Source organism: Triturus cristatus, chromosome 1_2, assembly GCF_964204655.1.
Source record: "Triturus cristatus chromosome 1_2, aTriCri1.1, whole genome shotgun sequence".
Classification (NCBI taxonomy): domain Eukaryota; kingdom Metazoa; phylum Chordata; class Amphibia; order Caudata; family Salamandridae; genus Triturus; species Triturus cristatus.
Window position 1 is genome coordinate 822,906,825 of NC_140580.1, and position 25,958 is coordinate 822,932,782.

The window sequence follows — 25,958 nt, forward strand, 5'->3', positions numbered from 1 at the left end:
GTGGATCTTTCCAAGGTGGGACCCAGTCTGGTGCAGGTAGCCTGCCTCTCTCTACCCTGCCTCAGTCAGCCCAGGGCTGCAGAGGTCAGGGAGGCCAGTGGACCCCAAGAGGGCCCCTGTCCACAAGAACCCCCCCATCAAAAGAATGAGGATTGCCTGGCTAGTAGTCCTAGCCAGGTGATGGGTAAAAACATTCCCGAGGGATCTCCTTTACAGGTAGTTAGGGACCTCCCCCAGAGGGATTCTGTTGGGCACAGGCAAACATGGGACCTTAGGGCCCCAGACCTGACCTGTCCCTCCAGTAAGCCCACAAAAGGGACCCAGCCTCCAGCTTTAGGTAGCCAGAGGCTGACCCTGAGAGCACAGTGCAACTCAGTTAAGGAAAGAAAGGCATCCATGGTGGAGGATGATTGGAGGAAGCTGAGGCCTCACTTTGAGGACACTAACTTCAGTACTCCATCTCAACACCAGCCTTTTACTTTGCCAAGACACACCAAAGGTAGAGATTCCCTATGGTGGAGACCCTCTGATACCCTTAGGGCGAGGGATTGCTTAGTGGACCATGAGACAGGGGGTAATCATGCCAGTGCTGGTTCCTCCTTATATGGCCACTTGGGCAATATAGGCTTACCTGGTCAAGGTCAGCCTTATCTCCCTTCGTTTGGGGGGGGGGGGGTTGTGTAGGAAGGTGGATATCTGACTATGGTTACCCCCAAATTTTTGCCTAGTGTCTAGCTGGTTTTTCGACTTAGTTGGCCTGAGATCCTGCCATTCAGGATCTCAGCCTGGCTGTTCTCTCTTTAAAATGGACTCCATGTACCCTAGGTACATACCCAATTGGTTGGATCACCCTGTGAGCCCCTGTACCAGTGTACACTAGGTACCCAGGGCATTGGTGTATCTAAGGCCTACCAGGGGCTGAAGCATGTATTATGCCACCCCTGGCCTGGCCTAACAAATTTGACACAACTGGCTGATCACTCAGCTGGGGTAAGTTGGTGTAACCACCTCTTACTTAGGTGTAGTATACCTATACCTAACCCTAAATGGGACACATGTTAACCTATAAGTCACTCCTATGGCAGGCCTTAACAATCCTGAAGGCAGAGTGCTTGGTTCCATGCGAGATGGTGCTCTGGCATGAGCTGAGCCTGTCTGCAGTGGTCGGAACCACTTCCTTCTACTGTTTCCAGATATCGTCATACCGTATACTCTTAAGTGCATTATGAACCTCGCGGTTAAATGCTATCTTTGGTTTGGCTTTATCAAAACATGTCGAGTAAGGTGTCATACGAATTGGAATACTAATCCCTCGCCAATTCTGGCGACGGGGTTAGCATTCCACCCTTCTAGAGGGACACGACATGTACAGTACCTGAAACCCGGGTAAAATCAGACATAGCCTCAGCTCCACAAAATGGATGCTGCCACCACAGACACAAGTCTGCCCTCCTGCTGCTGGGAGTCCTTCCAGCTTGGGAGGTGTGGACAAAGGGTTTCCTGCCAGGGGAGGTGCGTGCACCACCCCAGACAGGGTTTTGTGTATTGGTCAGGTAGGGCTTGAAAGAAACCAGACATGCCTGAGGCTCACAAGGAGCCTCGGTGCATATGCCAGTTCAAACCGGTCCTGGGGCACACCAGCCCCGGACCTGGGGCGAGCTGGACAAAGGATTGGGGGTGTAACCACCCCCCTTCCTGATCCCACCCTTAGGGAGGGACCTAGCAGGTAGTCCGGCCCCTAGAATCCGAATAAAGTTAGGAGCTGTGTCCTAAGACTTTAGACATCCTGGAATCAACTTAACTACAAGAAGAAGACGGGAACTTCGATGCTCTGCCGCACAGAGGACTGAAGGAAATCTCCCCTGTGGTCAGGGAGTGACCACCTTGCTAACGCAAGCACCATCCAGCGAATCAACGTCTGCTTTGCCGCCGCCTCCCGCCGGAGCCCGAGCCCAGAGACTGACAAGACCTGGACCTCCAGACCTCTCACCGCCCGATCCACAGTCCCTGAAAAGAAGGAACCCGTGGAGGCACCGAGACACGTGGAGCCAGCCATCTTGAAAAGACCACGACAAGCTGCAAGCGCGACAACCGAGGCTCCCTCCAAGTTGTGCTTTGGGTCCTGAGAAGCCCAACACCCGAGCAGCATCTGCACCAAAGGTGAGCCCTCCAGCATCTCCACGATCTACGTGGGGCCCCTCTGCATTTTGCCACTCGACGCGCCTAACCGGTTGCTGGCCCGTTGGCTAGTGGCCCTCTTGGCGACGAACTTCAAGAACTACACCACTGGTCTGGTTGCTCCAGACTGGCCCTTGCTCCCCTCCAAAGGAGCAGTCCCTCTGACCTTGCTGGTCAGAACCATCAGCTTATTTTGTTTTCCACAACCATTGCTTTTGCCAAGGCTTGTTTGCTTCGACCAAGTTGCCGACACCGCCGACAGCGAGAGCCTGCGTGGGACAGCTCGTGAACTGACTCCTTGACGTTGTCGACCTTCAGGGACCACGTGGCTGCAGAGACAAGCTACACCTTTCCTCCTGTTTGCATCCGACATCGCCTGGTACCCACCTGGTGCCACGCTGGTCACTGGCTAGTGACTGTGAACACTGTCCCCTCTGCTTACAGGTCTTCTACAACTCCGATCCACCCTTGGATCCACCGCATCTCTTCCGGACCGACCGCCTGCAGCATCTTTGTCTTCAGGCTCCATTGAACATATAGAAGAAACCCGACGCACTTCGAGACCTATGCACCCGCTTCCTGTGGGTGAGGTAAAGCTGGCACTCCGGTGCCCAAGTGTAGAGTATCATCTCTAGTGTCTGTGTTTCCAATCTTGAGCTCATAGTCCATCCGGAAGATCCTTTTTGCAGTAACTTTGTAACTTTTACGCACCCATTGAAAACCTATGGGAGCCCGCGTGTGACTGTTTGCTCTGCACACACAACCCGTGGACCTCCTGGTCACTAACTAAAGTTAGCTCCTTGTAGGCCCAGCGATTCTAGAGGCCCTAGGCCTTTTCCCTTTTCTGTTCGTGGTACTTATACCACTATTTTAGTATATGGTTTGAGTGGCCACCAGGGCCCATCCATATAAAGTGCAACTTCTGTGTATTCTAACGTATTCTTGTTTAACGATTTGTGCTCCTGTGCTCATAAAGAGTCTAGGGGATACTTTGAGAAATAAATACATATATATTTTCAATATATATCTGTGTGGTGTCCTTTCATTGGTATAAAGGGGGGTTACATTTGGTAAAACAGCCTGCTTAACACGCTTTAACGAGCTTAGCCTCAAAGACTGCTTAGCCTACGCTACCACTAGGGCAGCTAGTCCGAAAAGGTTGACTTACAACCACACCATAAGGGTTGCTTGGCATGGTACAAGGTGGTCACTTTAACTAGTGAACATCATATACCAGGCCAACTTCTCACACCGTTACTATGCAAGTTATTAGTTCGCATACCGTTACATTGCAAGTGTTAATGGATGCGAACTAAAAACTTGCCTAGTAATAAAAACAGACATTTACCCCACTTATTTTTCCTAACCCCTTTATTGAATGTCAGAGAACCCAACACTACACTAAATACAAGAACACTCCCCTACACATCACAAACTCTAAAACACTACCCAAACCCTCAAACACTACACTACTCAAACACCACTACACTACCCTAAATCACTACCCCCTGGACGACCCTCCCTTTCCCCCAGCCTGCTCCCTACACTCAAACACTACCCTGCACGCACCCCCGACACTACCCTAAATCTTAAAACACTGCCCTACACAAACCTACCCTAAATCACTACCCCCAGCACGACACTGCCCCAACCCCCATTCCTGTCCCTTCTCCCAAACACTACCCTTCAAGACCCCAGACACTACCCTAAACCCAAATACACTACTCTACACTACACAAACACAACTAAACTACCCTTAAACCAAAAAGACTACCTCCTGCACGACCCTCCCCCTACCCTAAATCCTTAAATACTACACAGCCCCTCTTACCGGTCTCTCCTCGGTTCCTCGGTTCCTGTCTTCTCCAGCTTCCTGTGTCGTCAGTGTTGCACGTAACGGAAGCGCGTCTGTTTCCACACAACAATGTGGATAGCCTTTACTTCACAAGTGTTACAACGCATGCGATGTATCAACTTGCGTAGTAAAGGCTACGCGTTGTAACAGCGCATGCATTGTAACGCATTCGAAGTAATGGTACGCGGTGTAACAGCCGCGTATAATGGCTGTTTACTGCCCTGGGTACCTGATAAGCAGGAGCCCAGGGCAAACTCAGTCAAAGAACATCAGCAATTCAGCAAAATATGGGGGCATACCATGCAAAAAACAGGGGAACTTTCCTACACCTATCACTTACCGGTAATCTTCATTCAGTGATGTAACGCAGACCCCCGCAGACCCCACGGTGTAGGGGGAGGGGCCCGAGCTGCAGGGGCCCCTTCAGCACAGTACCCTGGCCTAAGAGCTCTGAATTAAATCCGGAGCAGGGGCCCCTCCATGTACCTTGCAGAGGGACCCCATCAAGTTTCGTTACTCATGTGTCTTCATTACTCCGGGTCCCGTTGCCCTCATCCCATTCATTACAAATGGAGATAACCATGTACCAGACTGAAAAATGGACAGAAGAATTCTGGTATCCCTACCCCACCCCCTCCCACTGGTTGTTCTTAACCAGTACTTACCCAGCATTCCTCCTGAACTACCAAGCCACCAACAGGAAGGCTGGCCGTCCAAGAGGGAAAGGGGGGGCGTAATGAATGGGGCGACGACAACGGGACCAGAAGTAATGAAGATTACCGGTTAGTAATGGGGCATTAACCCCAGGTCCCTCCAGTCCTCGTCCCATTCATTACAAGTGGAGAATACCAAAGCCAGAAACCCGGCCTTCCGAAACCCTAAGAACACTCAGGACACCATGACAAAGGCAGCAGCCCAAGTGACGCAAAAGGGTAGAACCACAGGAAAACACAACCAGGATCACACAGCCCTCAATGCCCCCAAACAAACAACCAGGCTGCACCCCCCAGAACAAGTAGGAGACGGCCACCGCAACCAGAAAAAGCCAACCAATGTCACCGATAGCCTGGCTATAGTTTGGCTGGGACCCTGCTAATCAGGGCCATACCCTCTCTGTTCTCTCTAAACAACTTGGAGTGCATATTAGATGCACTAGTGATTGGGTACTGTGGTACCTTATGAGCCCCTAGTATATGATACCTTGGGTACCAAGGGCATAGGTACTTCACAGGCCTACCAGGGGCTGAAGCATGTATTATGCCACCCCTGGGAAGCAGACTAAATCTGACACCACAGGCCTGCTACTGCAGCCTGGGTGAGGTAGTGTTAGTACTCCTCACTGAAATATAGGTTCCCTATATCTCTCCCTGCACACACATTTAAACCTATCAGTCACCCCTAAGGCAGGCCCTATCAATCCTGAGGGCAGGGTGCTTGGTTTCCATGCAAGGGGGTGCCTCTGCCTGAGCAGGGCCCCTCTGCAGCTCTCATAGTCCATTCTCTGGGGCTGTTTGTGAATGCGGTCAAACCATATACTCTTAAGTGCATTACAACCTCGCGTTAAATGCTAACTCTGGGATGGCTGCATCAAAACATGTTGTGTTTGGTGTCAAACGCTTTGGAATCATACCCCCACACCAGTAACTGGTGTGGGAGTATGATCCCACCCTTCTAGAGGGATAAACATGTACACACTGAGTAAACACAGTAGAATCCTGAAGAGCCCTGGCATCACAAAATGGATGCCACCAGTCACAGACACTGGGCTGCCCTCCTGCTGCTGACTGAAACTCGCAGTGGAGGAGGCCCAACAATAGGCATCCTGTCACAGGGAGGTGTGGTCACCTCCCAGACAGGGTTTAGTGTATTGGGGCTGGGTGGGTGAACTCCTAGATTGCTTTGAAGTCCTGCACTGGGGGAGCAGTAGGCTCCTCTGTGCATATGCCAGCTCAAACCGGTTCAGGGGCTACCTACCCCTGCTCTGGCACGAAACTGGACAAAGGGAAGTGGGTGTAGCCACCCACTCCCCTGACCCTCCCATAGGTGGGGTCATAGAGCTAGTCCCTCCCTTCCTTCTAGTATAAGTTAGGGAACCCTTGCCATTGCAAACTAGATATCCCTGGACGAAGCTCTGAAGAAGAATCCTGGACCTTCGACGTTCCACTACCTCTTGAAGACTGAAGAATCTCCCTTGGAGTCAAGGAGTGACTCCCCTGCTTGGCAGGCACCCAATCTTGCAATCAACGTTCGCAAACTTTCCTGCTCCCGCCGGAGTTTGAAGTCCCTGCATCTTAGGAAGAGGATTTCCTGACTTTTCCAAGGCCATCGTGAGTCCCCAGTGACGCTGAGGCAAGTGGACCCCACGAGTGACGAGGAACCGCAATCCCTGGGTACCGTGCACTATTTTCGAGTGCAACCCCTTCACGACCTTCTACGAACTTGTGCATTGGATCACGTGTGGTCCTAGCCTCCAGCAGGATTTCCAACAAAGATCAGAGGCCTACCCCTGTCCTGAGTGACCGTGGGCCCCTGTTGAGTGAATACTCCCGAGGCGTCTTCGCGATCACTTGCCGGTTGGCTTGTGGGTCCCCAGTAGACTTTTCTACAAAACCAAAGGGCTGCCCTGGTTGCTCCAGGCCTGCCCTGACTTACCCTTGCTGGCTGAGTCCCTCAGACCTTGCTGGTCTGCACCGCTGACTTATTACACTTTCCACGAGACTTGCTGTTGCCAAGGCTTGTTGACTCCAATCTGGTCGCCGACACCTCAGTAAGCTGCAGACTTCGTGGGACACGCCGAATGCAGCTCCTGGTCATCGTCAACGCCTCCTGGACCTCGTGGCTGAAGAGTCAAGACACCCGTGGATCACCTGAAATCACCCGACGACTGTGGGCATCCATCTTCCTTGCCCCGGGTCACTGCCAAGTGACTTTGAACACTGTCTCCTCTGCTTTCAGGTCTTCCTTCTTCTGAATCCAGCCTTGGATTCCACCGGACACTTCTCCTGTCTTCACAAGCAGCAAGTCTTCTTTGGCTCCCATTGAAAACGACGCCACGACCCGACACCTATGCTCCCGGCTTCCCTGGGTGAGGTAACTCCAGCACTACGGTGCACCTGTGGGTGTTGGCTCTAGAACTACTTACCCTGTAAGTGACTTGCTTGTAGACTCTCCCGAAGTATCCTAATACTCTAAATTTCCATTCTGATGGATACATCTGCCAGTGGATTCCTCACCTTGTGAATATCCCCTGCGCCAGCGACATTCGGAAACTTTTGTAGCAGTCCACGCCGATGAGGTCGAAGACGACGTCACAGAGGCACGACTCCGCTCGCAACTCCGCTGACGTCACTGGCTCCATAAGAAGACCTCGTCTGCGTGATGACGTTCGTTCACTGTTTTCCGCACCGTCGACGCCAACGGATTTCGGGAATCTCTATCTGTAGCTTCACTGTTATTTTGTATTTCTACTGGATTTCTCTGTCCTTTTTTTGTGAAAATATCGACAAAGAAGTCGGGGTTCAAGCCATGTCGCGAATATGGAAAGCATATGTCCATCACGGATCCACATGACGACTGCGTATGGTGCCTATCTTCGGACCATGATGTGGATGGATGCTCTTGCTGTCGCAAGATGAGCACCAAGGCTCTAAAGGAAGAGAAGCGAAGCGTTTCATTGTGAGGATGAAAAAAGAGAAGAGAGGTAGGAGAAAATCCAGGATGAGGTCAAGATCGAGGTCGAGATCGAGGTCGGAGTCGAAGTCTACTTCGGGCATGCTTCAAGATCTAAGAAGCACAAAAAGAAGAGGAGACCTTCTTCTCGATGTCACTCTGACAAGAGTATGGCTCCGAAGTCGAAGTCACCTTCTCGACGCCGTAAGGACTCTGTGTCTCCCTCGCCCGTTCCGGATTCACCTGTTGGTCCTTCTTCTCCAGTGGCTTCATCGGTTCACTCACCGGCTCCATCTCCGGTGCCGGTTCCATCTCCGATGCTGGTTCCATCTCCGGCTCCGGCTCCGGTTGAGGAGCTTCCAGTACCGGGTGAGCCTTCGACCCCGCAGATTCCACCGTCAGCACTGGTTGGCCCGAGTCCGGTGATGCCTGATCAGTACCCTGCGTTCCCTAGACCAGGTCAGGACCCCACGCATTATCTAAATGCAATGTACGGGGTATTTTCAAGAGCCATGTACTCCACTGGTGCACCTTCGGGTCCGATGGGCCCAATGGCCTTCAGTTTGGGTGTGCCTCAAGCCTATCCACAGGCCCCCTTCATGCCATATCTTGGCATCTACCGGTGCTGAGGACATCGACGCCGCTCCCTTCTTCATCGGCGCCGGCTCGACCTCGTTCAACGCCGGCTGCCCTGTGGATCCACGTTAGACGCCGGCACCGGCGCCGTCTGATTCGAACATGGCGCCGCTGACGCCAGTTGTAAGAATCCGGTCTAGGAGGGAGGCTCAAAGGGTGCTTGATGTGCAAAGGTACCTTTTGGAAGAGGCAGAAGGAGAGCTTGTGGAGTCTGATGACGTTTTTGAAGAGCTAAAGGAGGCTAGTGGTTTGGATTTATCTCCTGAATGGGAAATTACTCCACCTTCTGATGAACCCTCAAAGGATGTGGCTCCATATCATGCAGTCATAAGGAAGGCAGCTGAGCTGTTAGATCTGCAGTTGCCTTCTACTGAATTCAAGTCGAACATTTTGACAGAGGTGCTGCATTCTCCCACTACCCTTGTTGCCTTTTAATGAGGCCATCATAGATCTTGTAATGGAAGTGTGGAGTAAGCCTTTTTCTGCTTCCACAGTTTCGAAAGCAGTTGCCAGGAGGTATAGGGCAGCTCCGGGGGACCCTGAGTTTTTAACTTCTCATCTGTCGCCTGAGAGCCTGGTGGTTCAGGCTGCTTGTTTAGGGAAATCTAAAGGTGCTTTTTCCCAGGTTCCAAGTGACAGAGAGGCCAAGAAATTAGATCAATCGGCCAAAAAGGTTTTTTCATCGGCCAGCATGGCTCTTAAGTCTACGAATGCCACTTGCCTTTTGGGATGCTATATTCATGCGCTCATGGATTCTGCAAAGAAATTATCTCCAAAACTATCAGAGGATAGGGTTGGTTTTAATGATGTCCTGGCGGATGCCCAGGGAGCAGCGCGTCAGGTGATAGAGTGGACTGGACACAGCTGACTCAGTAGCAAGAGTCATGGGGTCTTCTGTTGCCACTAGGAGTGCGTGACTTAAGTCTTCAGAGTTTTCCCCTGATCTACAATCAACGCTGTTGGACTTGCCTTTTGATGGCTCCGGACTCTTTGGCAAAAAGGCAGATGCTGCACTTGAACGTTTTAAAGAAAGCAAGGCTACGGCTAAGTCTTTGGGCCTTCAATCCCAGTCAAGGGGATCGTTTAAAAGATATAGGGGTTTCGGAAGGGCAACCTTTCGTTCCTACAGGCAGACCCAGCAGCAACAGCAGCAGAGCTCTCTGTATAAGGGATACAGAGGCAGAATCAGGGGTCGCACACGTGGCCGTCAGCCCTCCTCCTCCTCCTCTTCCTCAGCCCCTCCCACCACCGCAAAGCAGCCCTATATCCGCCATTCTGGATCATGCTGGTCCTGTGGGGGGCCGGCTTACCCATTTTCTACAAGATTGGGAATCTGTTACTACAGCTCTTTGGGTTCTAGATCTTGTAGAAAATGGGAACGCCCTTCCCTTTCGGGCATTCCCTCCAAATTACCCTCCTTGTCAAGGGGCTTGCTCAGAGAACCACCGTCTTCTCCTACAGGAGGAAGTCCTGAAGTTACTACAGAATGGTGCGATAGAGGTGGTTCCAGAGCAGGAGGGGGGTCAGGGATGCTACTCCCGGTATTTCCTGATTCCGAAAAAGGACGGCAGATTGCATCCGATATTGGACCTCAGGATCTTGAATCTTTATCTGAAGCAAGAGAAGTTCAAGATGCTCACCCTTGCGCAGGTTCTTCAGGCGCTGAATCAGGAGGACTGGATGGTGTCGATCGACTTGCAGGATGCGTATTTCCACATTCCCATCCTAAAGTCGCACAGGAAGTATCTCCGGTTTACGGTAGGATCGCAACATTATCAGTTTGCGGTCCTTCCGTTTGGTCTTACTACTGCACCCCGAGTCTTCACGAAGGTGATGGCAGTGGTGGCAGCCCATCTCAGAAAGTCCCGGGATTTCGGTTTTCCCCTATCTGGACGACTGGCTGATCAAAGCGGAGTCGCCAGAGAAGGTGCTACATCATCTGCAGGATACAACTCAGCTGTTGTACAAATTGGGTTTCTCAATAAACGTGCCCAAATCTCACCTGGTGCACTCTCAGCGCAACCTGTTCATAGGTGCGGTACTGGACACTACTGTGTGTCGAGCATTCCCTCCTCCTCAAAGGATTCTCGACATATAGGAAATGATTCCTTTATTTTACAATGGAGCGGTCGTTCCAGTCCTGAAGGTCCTTCGCCTGCTCGGTCTGTTTGCTTCCTGCATTCTGTTGGTCAACCATGCACGCTGGCACATGAGGGCGCTCCAGTGGTGCCTCCGCAGGCAGTGGTATCAGCACAAAGGAGATCTCAGGGAGTCTGTGAGGATCTCCAGAGAAGCTGCGGCGGATCTGTCTTGATGGAGCGTGGAGGGCAATCTGTCCCAAGGAAAGCCCTTCCATCTACCTCCATCGGTGGCCACAGTAATAACGGATGCATCCACTTTAGGGTGGGGTGCGCATCTGAGGGATCTGGAGATCAAAGGTCTTTGGTCTCCAGAGGAAAGGTTGCTTCACATCAACCTTCTGAAATTGCGGGTGATACGTTTGGCGCTCAAGGCCTTCCTCCCTTCCCTTCGCGGTCAGTCGGTTCAAGTCCTGACGGACAACACTACCGCGATGTGGTATGTCAACAACCATCATATAACTTCAGTATATGATGGTGTTTCAAAATGTATTTGTTACTATCAAAGGCAGTGTGTTATTTCTTTTGCCTTTCTATTTATTCTCCACACTGTGTGTGTTGCATTGTATATTATGTACTGTGTATGCTGTGTATATATTGCTGTCAGTCTGTCTGTGTGCCTCAAAGGCACGGAAAAAAGTGCGGGACTGACGTCATCACGCCGACGAAGTCTGCTTATGGAGCCGGTGACGTCAGCGGAGTCGCGAGCGGAGTCGTGCCTCTGTGACGTCGTCTTCGACCTCATAGGCGTGGACTGCTACAAAAGTTTCCGAATGTTGCTGGCGCAGGGGATATTCACAAGGTGAGGAATCCACAGGCAGATACTGTATCCTCCAGAAAAAGCGTTACCGAAGGTAAGTAACTTGTTCATCTCGACTTGCTCCATTGAAGTTAATTGGGATCCGCGGCTGTGTTCTCACACTGCATGCGTCTCCCGTGGGTCCTTTACTTATCTGCCTTGGGTGGATTAGTGAGGCCCCAGCGCTTCTGAAGGCCCTATGCCTTGTCCCTTCTCAAGTCGTTATTCTTAAGTCTCTTTTTTAGTATATGGTCTGGTACGCCCCTAGGGCCCCAGCCATATTTGTGCTTAACTTGTTGTGAAACGTTGATATTTGCATATGTTCCTGACTTCTAATCTCATAAAGAGATTAGTAGAGTGTGTCTAGTAATAAATACATATATATTTTATATATACACACCTGTGTGGTGTCCTTTCATTTAGTAATTCAAGAGATTATAAGGTAAAACAAGCTGCTTTACATTCCTCTAAAGACTTAGCCTGAAGGCTGCTCTCCACAGCTACCACTAGGATAGTTTTCTTTAAAAGGTTGTCTTACACCTACTACCATAAGAGTCGAATTGTACTGGTGCAAGGTGACCACTTTAACTAGTGACCAGCATATACCAGGCCAACTTCTCACAAAAACCTCAAGCCCACACAGGTGTGCAGGCAACTCGAGCAACAGGGAGGGCGGGAAAACCAATGGCCTGACCCAGCTGACAAAAAGCCAGGCCCTCAGAAAGGCCAAGGAAAAAAAGGGGGAATACCGCCATGTGGTACTCGCCCGCGGAGCAGGCAGATCATGCACAACACTGCCTACCCCCACTAGCCAGCCTAGGCACCCACCATAAACCCAGCACAGGGCAACAGGCGTGCAAAGCCCGTGTTAGTCGAATTTTTATTTTTTACCTTTAATGTACATAAGAGTGATACACTGGGAGCAGGGAGGCTGGTGACACCAAACAACCAGACCGAGCCAGTGATAAAATTACACACAAAAGAGAAGTAAAAAAACTCAATGCGGTACTGACCCCCGGGGCAAACAGATGCCACACTCCACCGGCTGCCCCCACCAGCCAGCCCAGGCAACCTGTTACATTCCAGCATAGGGCAAAAGCCAAACCTCGACACTGGTGGCAGCACGCTAACCATTGTATGTGATGGACTAGTGACCAAAACAGCACAAAACCCGCCTCAGCTCCACAGTGCCCTGTCGACACCATGGCCCAACTAGCACTCCGGGGGCACCACCAAGTCAGCCCTGAGTCGCCATCCATCTTCCAGCACCTCCTTCGGCCCGGCCAACATGAGGGCGTGCTTCTGTAAACCGGAACCGCTCTGCGGAACCTGCGCACCAGCTGCAAAAAGCCGGGTGGTAACCTCCCAGCAAGCATGGCAGGCCAGAAGGCACATGAGACATCCGTCAGAGACAGCCCGGCTGTTGGACGGGGGATCCAGGAGACTGCCACTCCCACCCAGCAAGAGCAGCATCCAGCATAATCCTCATCCCATTCTGTCATCAGACAGAGAAAAGAATATGGGGAATGCTGGGTAAGTAATGGTTGAGTACTACCAGTGGGAGGGGTAAGGATCCCAGCATTCCTCTTTTTTCTTTCTGGGAGATGGTTATCTTATCTAATGAATGAATGGGACGAGGACTGGAGGGACCTAGGGGTAATGCTACTTTTCCTCCTTCCTTCCAAGAAAGACCTTTACAAAGTCATATTCCCTTGCAGACACAGTTACAACACGGGCACTATAGAATTGAATAGTCTTCCTTCTCTGCCACATCAGTTTGAACGGTATCAAAGACAGGATTTCTAAATAAAAAACATTGATCATGCACACATTTGTTGGCATTGAGTGTATTACTTTCTAGGCCCTATGCCTATTACAGACATTCTCTAATTTTAAAATCAGTCAAGTTTACAATCAGGCCTGCCTTGTATGTAACATCCATTATTATTGTATAAAGGCCTTGCCACATGCGACAATACACAATCCTCTGGAAATCAGTTTATCATCTTAGTTGTCATTTTTATAACAATGTAATGCATTCCTTAGGGACAATACTGCTTTCATGAGTTTATGATAATCTGACAACTTCTTTCTGTGTAAACTTTCAGTCAACATGAAGAAAAAGAAAAAGCTTTTAAAGAGCAGCTTTCCCACTTGGCTTCCCTTCTGCCAACACTTCAGGTAACAACAGAGCATCTTTACAATCTATGTATTACTGTCCAAAAGCGTGCACTTCGAAATTGTTGATAGAATTACACTAACTTTGCTATTGATGGTAGAATCTGTTTTTGTCTAAAAGTGAATCAGAAACATTTTGTATACACTGTGGGCCTGATTCCCCAAGGTAAGCATACACTTTGCTAAATTACTAATAGTAATTTTACAAGTGCAGGGACTCCACAGTCAAGGTGGAGAACACATTAAAAAAGAAGACCGGGATATGTACTGAGTCTCCACCATGAGTGTGGATTTTTTATAGACATAAATTTACTCTAACTAAAATTAAACTAGTAGTTTGTGAATACCATAAAAGTAGTAAACTTAAACAAAAGTTTGTTTACCATTTGTGAATTGAGACCCAAAGTAATCTACCAAGGAATACGATGCATTTCACAAAAATAGTTTCTTTTAAAATAATTACATAATAACAAAATTGATACAATTTAATTCAGTGGTTATAAACTTAACCCATTTGTGACAAAACTAAGTAAATGCATGATGAAAACAAAATATTAACAACTAAAGCAGATTGTTTGGTGAATCTCTAATCATAATCAAATTGAGTAGTAATCGATTCACAGAATTGACAAATTTACACACTTTTTGTCCTATTTTGCACATTGTTTCCATAAATCTATATGAAAACCATATTGCTGGAGCTAAACATGACTATATGCCTTGTTTACTTTACAACTCTTCTAAATTGATGCATTTGCTGTAACCTGGAGCTTAGCATGTTTTTTTCCACTTCCCAGGTTCATCTGGTGACTTGCTCTGCTTTTCTGAGCTCTGCAAATAAGGCGGAATTCTTGGATTTGGGATATGTAAGTAAAAGCACAGCATGCAGAGATTTCGGTCTGGATCCAATATGCTTTAATTTTAAGTGTATGAAGCAAAATATTTGCACTGCCCTTTTGAATAGGTACCTGATTGAAATAATCAAACAGAAAAATCAAGTAACATATACAGGAAAGTTTTTAGGTCGAGCTAGACAGCACAGCTGTCTCTCCGAGACCTGCAGTAATCAGTCTGTGTGCATCAAGTCCATCCCCTTTTTTGCTATTTCTTTTCATTTGTCTATGTCAGGGTCTTTTAAAAATCCTTGCTTGCTAGTGGTCAGTGCAGTCTCTTTGTCCCTCCTTTCTCTCTTCTGTTCCTCCCACAGAACAGGGGCTTAGCACTATCTCATTCCACTATGATTCTTTATCTGTTTTCTGGGGGACTCTTTTCTTTATTGGTTTCCTCCTCTTTTACTGTTTGTCTATGCTCTGCTTTAGCACCCTAGCTTCTTGCATTTAAACATAGCATTCTTTCTCCCACCCCTCTTAACACCTCACTTGGGTTACTGCTGCCTCCCGCTGGGTTGTTTGTTAATAAATGTGGACATTATCAATCAGTGCTGCTACCATTTCACAAGAGCTGCACTGGTTTCGGTTTGATTGTGAATTTCCTGGGCCCACTTTCTGTTCTCTCCCTCCCACCTCTCAATCAGTCAGCTGGCTCCAGCCTTCCTCTCAGAAGAGCCAGGCAGATGGAGAGTGAGGGTTGTGCTGCAGGCTGCCTCAGAGCAGGGGAACTGTTGTCTGTGCCTTTCATGCTCCTCACAGCTGCCTGGGCCCAGGTCTGTTCTCCGTAGAGAATGGCAGGTTATTTTTGTTAGTCTCTTTTTATCAGCGCGGTACCCTTTCACGAGCACTGCACTGGTTTCGCTTTCATTCTCCTGTTTCCCCCGGCTCCTCCACCCTAATCTTTCTGCTCTCCCTCCCCCCTCCCTCCCTTTCAATCAGCCAGGGGGCTCCGGCTTGCCTCACAGCAGAGCCAGGGGGACGAGAGAGAGGGCTGTGTTGCAGGCTGCCTCAGAGCAGGGAGCACTGCTGTTTGTGCCTGCCCTGCTCCTGGCAGCTGCCACGGCCATGGACTGACTGATTTTTAGGTCTCGCCTGCAAGACTTATTGTAAGGGGCTTTCAAAAGCTCACCACACGTGGGTAACCGCAAGCAATAGGCCACACACACACACACACACTAGCGTGGCCTATTGCTTGTGGTTACCCGCACGGGCGCCATATGTTTTGAATTATCGTGCCGAGACACGGGCGCGATAATTCAAAACATATGGCCTGGTTCTCGCACACGCGCGTCACTCGCGGGACGTTGCATTCCTTTTTTTTTTTTATTACTTTAAGCGCGCGCGCTTTTTTAAGAAGCGCGCACTACGAGCTTATTGCCTGACGAGAAAAACCCATTCTAAGAGAGAGAAGCAAATTCATCTCTAGAGTTTTGGTGGCAAGAAACAGCCTGTTCTCATTAACAAACACGGCTGTTAATAAATGAAGAATGTCCGATGAGCGGTGCAATTCTGCGGACAGCAGCTAGTTAACGGGCAATTTTCATAGGAACCTTTCAAAGTTAAACTTGTAAACAGAAGAGTAATGGGAAGCAATCTGCAAACTTCCCGGATTTATTTCGCCCGTTAAAGCTAACGAGTTTCCCCACCCTGGAGGCGGGTCCTCTGAGAGGATAAATGTCACGTGCGATGTTTCAGCTCTTCTACATACACACGGCACGAAACTAATTGGAAAAGTGACATGAACGGCCTCATAATGAATTTTTCGCTTTTTAAGGCAAAATCGGTAATGTCGCTCATCTTGCTTGGGAATGCAGAGCTTGCCAGGGAAGACTTGGGAGAGGAGGCTGTCTGCCTCGTTTCAACAAATTACCGTTTTATTCGGATGTGAATTGGGGCTGCCCCAGATACAAGGGGCCTGATTAATGGCTCGCTGCCTCGTGAATATAAACTCACACACGATAACCCTGACGGTTGAAATGCCTGGTGCTCTAACAAGTGAATTCTGATAAAGATGAGGAGAGGGAAATTGCATTAACTTGTGGACTGTGCTATCGTAGCCACTGTCCCAGTCTTGAAGGAGGCACAGAAAGCGGACTAGAATATAAGCGATGTGCCGGGCTTTAAGTGGGATGAAAAACACTCTCAGAGGGGAGTGGCCAATGTAGTGAAGGCCGTGGCTTAAAAACAGGTAAGCTAAAACCCTGTGCTTACCATAATATGCTGTCCGACTTGTATTTTGCTGTTACTGTCATTGCATCCAGATATATGATACAAAGAGTAACATACCTACAACAAGTCAGGACTATTGGCTTTGTCAATGTTTGTTAGATGCATAAGATAAATAACAGCTACTATGGCTTGTATATAATATTGAAAAAGCTTCCACTTAAAGCCCTGGTGACACCACGACAATGTTGCTGCTCCCGAGTTTAAAAAAGAGACGGGAAATCCAGAGAGAAAATGACAATCTTTAAAGGATTTCCCTCCCCTACAACGCTCACCTGGCATGACGCAATGTGTTAACGTCTCCACTAGTAACAAGCATTTGCAATGGAACCTTTTAAGTATTTAGCCATGCAGCACATAAGCCTGAGTGCTGCAACATGGAAGCTTTAACACTAATAGTAACACCAATGAAACGTTGCATGCTTTCAACACACTACAGATCAAGCAGGAATAACGCTAGATCTACTTGTAAAAAGAACTACTGATGACACCAATGTGAGCAAACTGGAAAGAAAGGAGCAAATATGAGCAAACTCTGAAGCATTTGTTACTTAGTGTATTTAACAAAAAATTGGCCTCCCAATATTTTTACACTGCACCTCTAATTGCCATGTGGTCAAGAGCAGGAATGTGCCTCACTGTCACGATATCTGTCTAGAGAAAGAGAGTGCCTGCAAACACGAGTATCTAGGCTTGTTGCGCAGCATTCTTGAGTAATATATGGCATAACCTTCTGCATGCCCCCCACCCCTTTAGCCCCCTATACCTATGCTCATCCCATGGTCCGTCAGCCCTCTCCTGCAGGTGATCTCCGATGACAAATATGCAGAATAATTAATGTGTAAGGTTAACTGTGACAAGAACAGTAACTGTGAAGCTCGTAAGTTAACTTCAAATACATATGTAAACAAGTCAATTTAATTAAATGAAAGCCTGATCTATGAGTTCTAACCCGTGAATGCACCCCCTTAAACAATTTTGTTAGCAGCTAATGGGAATTTCATGGAAAGTACGTTTAGAAGAAAGAGGAGAAAAACAGTCACCTTGATTCTTCTTTTCTGTTTGAGTGGCAAGAGAGCTCTCTTTTATACTGGAGTTAGGAAGCGGGTGTCGTGACGTCCCAAGTCAGCTGTGATAAACGATTTTTTCCGGGCAGGGGTGTGTTTTCTTGTTCTTATTACAGGCAAGGTGATTGTTACAAGGACATTGTGTATACGTTACATCATAGTCGTTGTAGGCGCCTGGGTATTTTGTGTGCACTGTGGTATTAATATCTAACGAAACAAAAACAAGCAACGGTCCTTCCCTATAAGAATGGCAGCATAGTGGATGCCAACATCACTGATAATTTCAGCGCTGAGACCGCAGCCGCCATTATTTAATATGTTAATTTAAAAAACCGCGCACAATGAGACGCGCCTCGTTCATCTGAAGGCCGGCACTGTGCTGAACCAGTGATTGAAGAGGGGGGAAAAAAGAGCAAGACGTACAAAGCAGTGCTTTAAATGTAAAAAAAAAAAAGTGCAGGTACTAAAGTGCTTTAAATGCAAAAAAAAAATTAAAAGAGCAGGTACTCACAAAAACAAGCATACAAGAAAAGTCCGGCACGCTAATACTAACCCTTCGGTGTCACGCCGTGGTAAGAGATCCAATCCCGCTGGGCGTGGATAAAAGGAGACAGGGCGGCAACAAGCAGCGAGTGGCATGCCTACAGTGCAATCATTGCACTGGCTTTGGCATAATTCGTGACGCACAGCGACGCGCACAAATGAAAAGGTAAAGCGGAGCTGGGAAAAGGCTTTTGATATCGTATCATTCCAAAAAGCCTCGTATGACGAGGCAGCGCATATGCGCTGCCTACGTCAGGCCAAGACCTAAAAAGTGAGCAGTGTGAGTGCACATCGATGTGCCTGCTGTCACTGCAGTCCGGAAAACAAGCATTGGCATAGCCAATAGGTCTCGCCTTTGGGACCTTATAAGTGTTTAGCCATGCAATAGTTGATGTTGCACCAAGGATATTGTGCTGGATAACTAAACACTTATAAGGTCCCAAAGGCGAGACCTTTTGGCTATGCCAATGCTCATTGTTTGTTGCTGTTCACAAGCAATGCGACCCCCATCAAACAGGATGCGAAAACCAGAGCAGCTGTTGCTGATGAGTATCTCTGCTCAAGGATCGGCTTGTTCTATTTTGTTCCCTGCAACCCGAGTGGGTTTAAAGTGAAGTGTGACCTTGCCGATGAAAATGCATGTTTTTTCTCTCCTTTATGTGTGCCTTAATTTATCTGCACACTAAGCGGTTTTAGTATGGCACGATGTCCCTTCCCTGACACTACCACACATACATATAAATTAAATACTGCACTGTCATATGCACTGTGCTGCCGCACACAACATCGCATCATTGCTGAGCTTTTCCTACTGCGCTCATATATAGCCTTCACGCACCACACTTTGTGCTTTTACCATGGCATGCTGTCCCTTTCCTTGACACCTGTTGTCGTTTTCAACTACATTCTAACGTTGCACATTAAGATGCCGTATTATCTTTCTTTGAGAGTGTCTTCCGTAGTCCCCCTCTGTAATTGCAAATGCTTGACGGATTGCACACTGTCCCTTACATGCAGTTGAATTATATCTGTTTTTGAAAACTTATTTTACTTTAAGTTTCATGATGCAGATATTGATGGTGGACGCGACTCAGTGTAGAACCACTGTTTATTTTAAATAGTATCGCATCATTTCAAATAGGCCTTTTGAAACCTAAAGAAATCACACAGATCATCAATGGTGTCATTTGTTTTGTTTTTGTAAATACTCCCTTAAGGTATCTTCCCTCCCAAAAACTGTCATTGGTATTAGCATCGCCATCTGGTCAACGGTTACTTAACAGACTGTTACAGACACACCAGATACATTCCAGACACCAGATAAGTGCCCTCAAGCAATTTGTTTTGCAGGCTCCTAGGCAGGCCTTTCATCCTTTTCAGTGTCACCATCTTTTATTACGTAGGAATTAGCAGCCTAAAGCTAATCATTATGTACTTTTAGCCACATGCTGTGACTAATTACACTTCCTTATCAAATCGTAAAAAGTGGTCTTCAGGGTAATTTTGCAGGTAAAACATTCAGATACTTAACTCAGAGCATTGTAACAACTGTATTAAAATGTATCTATTTTATTTCCGGTGTTTGCTTTCTGTGCAAAGCAACCTAATTCAACAACGACATTACCCAATTTAAAATAAGATTCACATATTGGGCTATAGGTATCTCACTGTAAAAAAAAAAACCATAAAATGAACACTGCAGTGTTTGTAACCTGTGCACATTGTATCTGAACACCAATTTAAACTATGCACACTTTCACTCCTTCCATTCTCCTCCTCTTCACTACACATCTGTTTTACCCCTCCGTCTCTCATACACTCCTGTCCCTAGCTAGGGCGCGTTACAGTGAAATATCTTCTTTTCATGCCTTTCACTCCTTCTCTCCTAATTTCTCCAAAATAGGTTTGAACAATTTGAGCATTTAAACTACTGCTTACTTTGAGCATTTAATTATTAACACCTACTCTTTGGCCGTGCTGTGTAACAGACACATCCTGGGTGTTACTGTGTGCACCCATACATATTTAAAAATGTAAACCTTTTAAACTATTACTTAATTTCAGCCGGGGTCTTCCAGTGCGCACCATGGAACTTAATCATTAACACCTGCTCTTTGAGCGTGCTGTGTAACAAATGCATACTGGATGTAAATGTGCACACACTTACATATTTACACATTTTTGTAATTTAAACTACTGCTCCATTTCAGCCAGGTCTTCTTTTCACACTTTCTACTTCACTCTTCCACTCCTTTCCTAATTTATCCCTACTCTCTCTTTCACTCCATCTATTTTTCTCCCTCTTACCCACTCTCTCCACACTTTTAGCCCTTTTCCCATTCTCCTCCTCTTCCCTTCTCATCTGTTTTACCCCGCCCTATCTTATACTCCTCTCCCTAGCTAGAACTGGTTACAATAAAATTAAATGTATCTCACACTTTTCTTCATCTGTGTTATAATTACAATGTTCGAGGCAGATGAGCTGTAGATTGTATACTTGTGCATAGATCGCCATCTGGTGTTGGGCTTGAATGTTTGCAATTTGTTTTTGTCTTTGAAGAAGTCTTTTGTAGTCACGAGGTAGGTGACTCCAACTTAGGACGATAGTGCGCATGGGCATCGACTCCATCTTCAGATTGGTTTTTCCGCCACAGGGTTTGGATGTTTTATTGCGACGCTCCGGTTCAGGATAGTCTTCGAACCTTTTTGACGTGCAATCCTTACCACTCGACGGTATTGTTTTCGATCGCGTTTTCCCTTTCGACGAGCACCGTAAAAATCCAAGTACTTCGATCGATGCTTCGATGCGGGCCGTGAGGCCTACCCGCGCCGTCCACGCAAGCAGTCCATGGAACGGACTCCATTTATTTTGGTGTGGTGCTAAGTTCCCACACACGGACTTGCACGAGGTCTGTAACCTCTGCCTCTCCCCTGTTCATGAAGAAACCAGCTGCGAGGCCTGTCGATCATTTCAAAGAAAACAATTCGTCACCTTCGGGCTCGACGGCACGAGATAAGACACTGCACTAGTCCGGTGCTGGATATCTTAGGAGAATTATCGGAATTTCAACCCAGCGCCGAAGGAGAAGGGCACATTTCCGTGTCTGAAGCCAACAACTCCGACATGGAAAAGGGCTTCAAGATCACACCTGACAAAGAATCAAAACTTTAGATGCATCAGGCAAAAGAATTGCATCTCAAGCGGCCAATCATTGGCTCATTGCCAATGCACAAGCTCTCCTGGCACGGTATGATAGAGCTCACTATGACAAGCTAGAAAAACTGATTCAACACTTACCAGACCAATACAAAGCTAAAGCTCACAACCTCATTCAAGAGGGTAAACTTATAACAAACACTTCCATCAAATGTGCCCTTGATGCAGCTGATACAGACAACATGACAGCAATGTACTACATATAGAAACGGGGAGGTGCACACTCTCTCCAGGTTCACACCTAGCTCAAAGCATATGGAGATGGGCCATTCCTCAAAAAATATATCTCCTTGCGAAACACCTTCCAGGTGTACACAATCAAATTGCAGATCTACTCCATCGCCAACAACAGCAGATGCACAAATGGGAACTTCACCCTCAAGTTCTGCTTTCATTCTTTCAAATGTGGGGCCACCCAGAAATAGACCTGTTCGCCACACCAGGACGCAAAATGCCCAAGCTTTGCATCCAGGTATCCACACCCATTGTCAAAAGGCAATGCGTTATTAATGAATTGGTCAGGCAAATTTGCTTACGCTTTTCCGTCTCTCCCACTCATTCTACTAGTGGTTCGGAACCTCAAACAGCATTCCCTCACAATGATCCTGGTTCTTCCAACATGGGTCCGACCACCATGGTTCACAACCCTTTTGGAACTGTCAGTAGTTCCTCATCAAAAGCTACGCCTCTCACCCAAGCTTCTCACTCAGAACCATGGAGAGATAAGGCATCCAGATCCCAATCAACTCAACCTTGCGATCTGGCACCTGAAGTTCTAGAGTTTGGCTACCTCAGTTTACCGCCATACTGCATGAACATCATTAAGGAAGCTAGACATCCTACCACTAGAGCTTGCTATGCCGCAAATTGGAAAAGATTTGTAATTTACTGTACAAATAACAAAATGAACCCACTAGATGCTTCCATTCAAAACATCATTTGTTACCTTTTGCATCTACAACAATGTAACCTAGCGTATACATTCATTAGACTACATCTTGCGGCAATAGCAGCCTATCTCCAAAACAGGCAACATTTGTCTTTGTTTAGGGTACCAGCTATCAAGGAATTTATGGAAGGTCTTAAAAGAATAATTCCACCTAGAGTTCCACCCTCTCCAGTATGGAACCGAATTGTGGTACTTACCAGACTCAAGGGTCCCCCATTTGAACCTATGTATAAATGCGAATTGCAATTTCTATCATGGAAAGTAGCTTTCCTAGTTGCGATAGATCACCTCTCTCAGAAGAGTCAGTGAACTCCAGGCACTAACCACACAAGAACCGTTTCTTCAAATCCATCATAACAAAGTGGTTCTTAGGACTAATCCAAAATTTCTACCTAAAGTCTTCTCTGCTTTCCACCTTAACCAGTCTGTAGAGCTCACAGTGTTTTTCCCTCTACCAGACTCAGCAGGAGAACGGGCTCTTCACACCTAGACGTAACAAGCATTTACAATGCAATAGGTCTCGCAACTGCAAGTTTTAGAGCTATTGGTATTGTACATGGCAATGCCTTTTGAAAAATTAACAGGTATTGTGATTTAAAATAGTAATTTTCCACCGGTACCATAACTACCACTATTATTATTACTATCACCACAGAGTAGTAATTGTAATAATTGTAGTGGTGGTTATGGTACTTCTGGTGGTTGTAGCGGTGTGTTAGTGGTGGTGGTACTGGTGCTCTACGTGTATTTTATTTCATTACTTCTGCTACTGCTGGAATATTTTTTTAACAAAAATATACAAAAACTAACAAACCTTATCATTTACAACGCCAATAGCTCAAACGTTTACTAATGCCAGCACTATTGCATTGCAAATGCTTGTTTTATGTTACAGGCATGAGGTGCATCATCTACTTCCTAAAATACAATCTTATATTTGTAGACCCTCGTAACAGTCCTATGGTAGGAGGCAGTTGTTCAGCCAGTGTAAGGCTAATAGCTCACACAACTTTGCATTTTGATACCTGAAGTTTTAAATTTCAATAAATGTAGTAGACCTCAGGCAGGAGACTTGAGTTACCACTAACTGTGGAAAGAGCAATAACTTTAGAAACTGGTGCTTTATTTCACTTTTTCCGTGGTGTGAAGGTTACGTAACTGTTTTATTGCGTTCAAATGGGCACAATGGGGCTTATTTAAAAGTCCCTTGCACCGCCGGTGCTTCACTTTTTGTGTGGGAAAAAGTGATGCAGCGGGGACGCAAGGGGCTTGTAAATAAGCCCCAATGATGTTGGCAGAATGCTTTAAAGAGGACAGTTGATTGCCGCTCACTCTATGCGCACACATATATCCCAGAGAAAATCCTGCTCTTAAGCAGTGTTGCCACCTTTTGGTGTCCAGTGAAGCTTGAATACTACCAACTGAAAAACGGTTGTGAAACCAGGAGCAGCTGAATCCGCAAGACACCTGGACCTACAGCCAGACACATCTGGTATTAGCAAGGAATTTAATGCATGATTAAAAACTATCCCCCTGGGCCTTCATGTCCGGTGGCAGTGGAAATCCCTCAGTCAGGGCACATACGTTGTTGGCAAACAGTTTAAAGCCAAGGTGTATAAATAACCCTCAGAGCCTCATCAGAATGTAGCCAAAAAGTAGCACAATCAAGACATATACACAGTTGGAAAAAGTGATATTAAACATCCAGACCGCACCACAATGCCGCATAAATAAAACTAAATTCATGCTAACTGCCAGTGATACGGCATCTAAGTTTATGAAAGGTTGTGAAAAAAGAAAGAAAAGAAAAACATCCTAGTGTGAATGTGTATACGGCATCTAGTACTTAATTACAACCAGGGTTCTGTGGCTCTATAGAAGCTCTGCTGACCTGCTTCTCTGACTCTACAGCAGCTCTTCTAACCTGGTTCTCTGGCTCTACAATGGCTCTGCTGACCTGGTTCTCTGGCTCTGCAACGGCTCTGCTGACCTGGTCCTCAGGCTCTAGAGCAGCTCTACTGACCTGGTTCTATGGCTGTAGAGCAGCTCTGCTGACCTGATTCTCTGGCTCTAGAGCAGCTCTGCTGACCTGGTTCTCTGGCTCTACAACGGCTTTGCTGACCTGGTTCTCTGGCTCTACAATGGCACTGCTGACCTTGTTCTCTAGCTCTACAACAGCTCTGCTGACCTGGTTCTCTGGCTCTACAGCGGCTCTGCTCACCTGGTTCTCTGGCTCTACAACAGATCTGCTGACCTGGTTCTCTGGCTCCTCTGCAGCTCTGCTGACCTGGTTCTCCGGCTCTACAACGGCTCTGCTAACCTTGTTCTCTGGCTCTAAAGCTGCTCCGCTGACCTGGTTCCCTGGCTCTACAGCGGCTCTGTTGACCAGGTTCTCAGGCTCTACAGCGGCTCTACTGACCTGGTTCTCTAGCTCTACAGCAGCTCTGCTGACCTAGTTCTTAGGCTGTAGAGTAGCTCTGCTGACCTGGTTCTCTGGCTCTACAACGGCTCTGCTGTCCTGGTTCTCTGGCTCTACCAGAGCTCTGCTGACCTGGTTCGCTGGCTCTAAAGCAGCTCTGCTGACCTGGTTCTCTGGCTCCAAAGAGCAACTCTGCTGACCTGGTTCTAGAGCAGCTCTGATGACCTGGTTCTTAGGCTCTAGAGCAGCTCTGCTGACCTGGCTCTCAGGCTGTACAACATCTCTGCTGACCTGGTTCTCTGGCTCTAGAGCAGCTTTGCTGACCTGGTTCTCTGGCTCTAGAGCAGCTTTGCTGACCTGGTTCTCAGGCTGTACAACGGCTCTGCTGACCAGGTTCTTTGACTGTAAAGCAGCTCTGCTGACCTTGTTCGCTGGCTGTACAGCGGCTCTGCTGATCTGTTTCTCTGGCTGTAAAGCAGCTTTGCTGACCTGATTCCCTGGCTCTACAACGGCTCTGCTGGCCTGGTTCTGTGGCTCTAAAGCAGCTCTGCTGACCTGGATCTCTGGCTCTAAAGCAGCTCTTCTGACCTGGTTCTCTGGCTCTACAGAGCGGCTGTGCTGACCTGGTTCTCTGGCTCTACAGCGGCTCAGTTGACCTGGTTCTCTGGCTCTAGTGCGGCTCTGCTGATCTGGTTCTTAGGCTCTAGAGCAGCTCTGCTGACCTGGTTCTTAGGCTCTAGAGCAGTTCTGCTGACCTGGTTCTCTGGCTCTGCAACGGCTCTTCTGACCTGGTTCTCTGGCTCTTAAGCAGCTCTGTTGACCTGGTGTTCTCCATCTAAAGCAGCTCTGCTGACGTGGTTTCTATGGGGCTGGTTCAGCTCTGCTAACCTGGTTTTCAGGCTCTAGAGCAGCTCTGCTGACCTGGTTTTCAGGCTCTAGAGCAGCTCTGCTGACCTGCTTTTCAGGCTCTAGAGCAGCTCTGCTGACCTGGTTCTTAGGCTCTAGAGCAGCTCTGCTGACCTGGTTCTCTGGCTGTAGAGCAGCTCTGCTGACCTGGTTCTTTGGCTCTAGAGCAGCTCTGCTGACCTGGTTCTCCTGGTTCTCTCCCTCTAAAGCAGCTCTGCTGACCTGGTTCTCTGGCTCTAGAGCACCTGTGCTGACCTGGTTTTCTGGCTTTGAAGCAGCTCTGCTGAC

At 47.6% G+C, this 25,958-nt stretch overlaps 1 protein-coding gene across 6 annotated transcripts in view; it reads left to right on the forward strand.

The window, feature by feature from the left end:
* The window catches only part of RNF207 (ring finger protein 207), a 1,105,462-nt gene that overhangs the window by 606,961 nt on the left and 472,543 nt on the right, over positions 1-25,958 (forward strand). For all 6 annotated transcript variants that reach the window (XM_085608881.1, XM_085608879.1, XM_085608885.1 and 3 more), the window contains 2 exons: positions 13,384-13,456; positions 14,251-14,319. In XM_085608881.1, the coding sequence (XP_085465007.1) occupies positions 13,384-13,456; positions 14,251-14,319 (142 nt within the window). The remainder of the gene's footprint in view (positions 1-13,383; positions 13,457-14,250; positions 14,320-25,958) is intronic.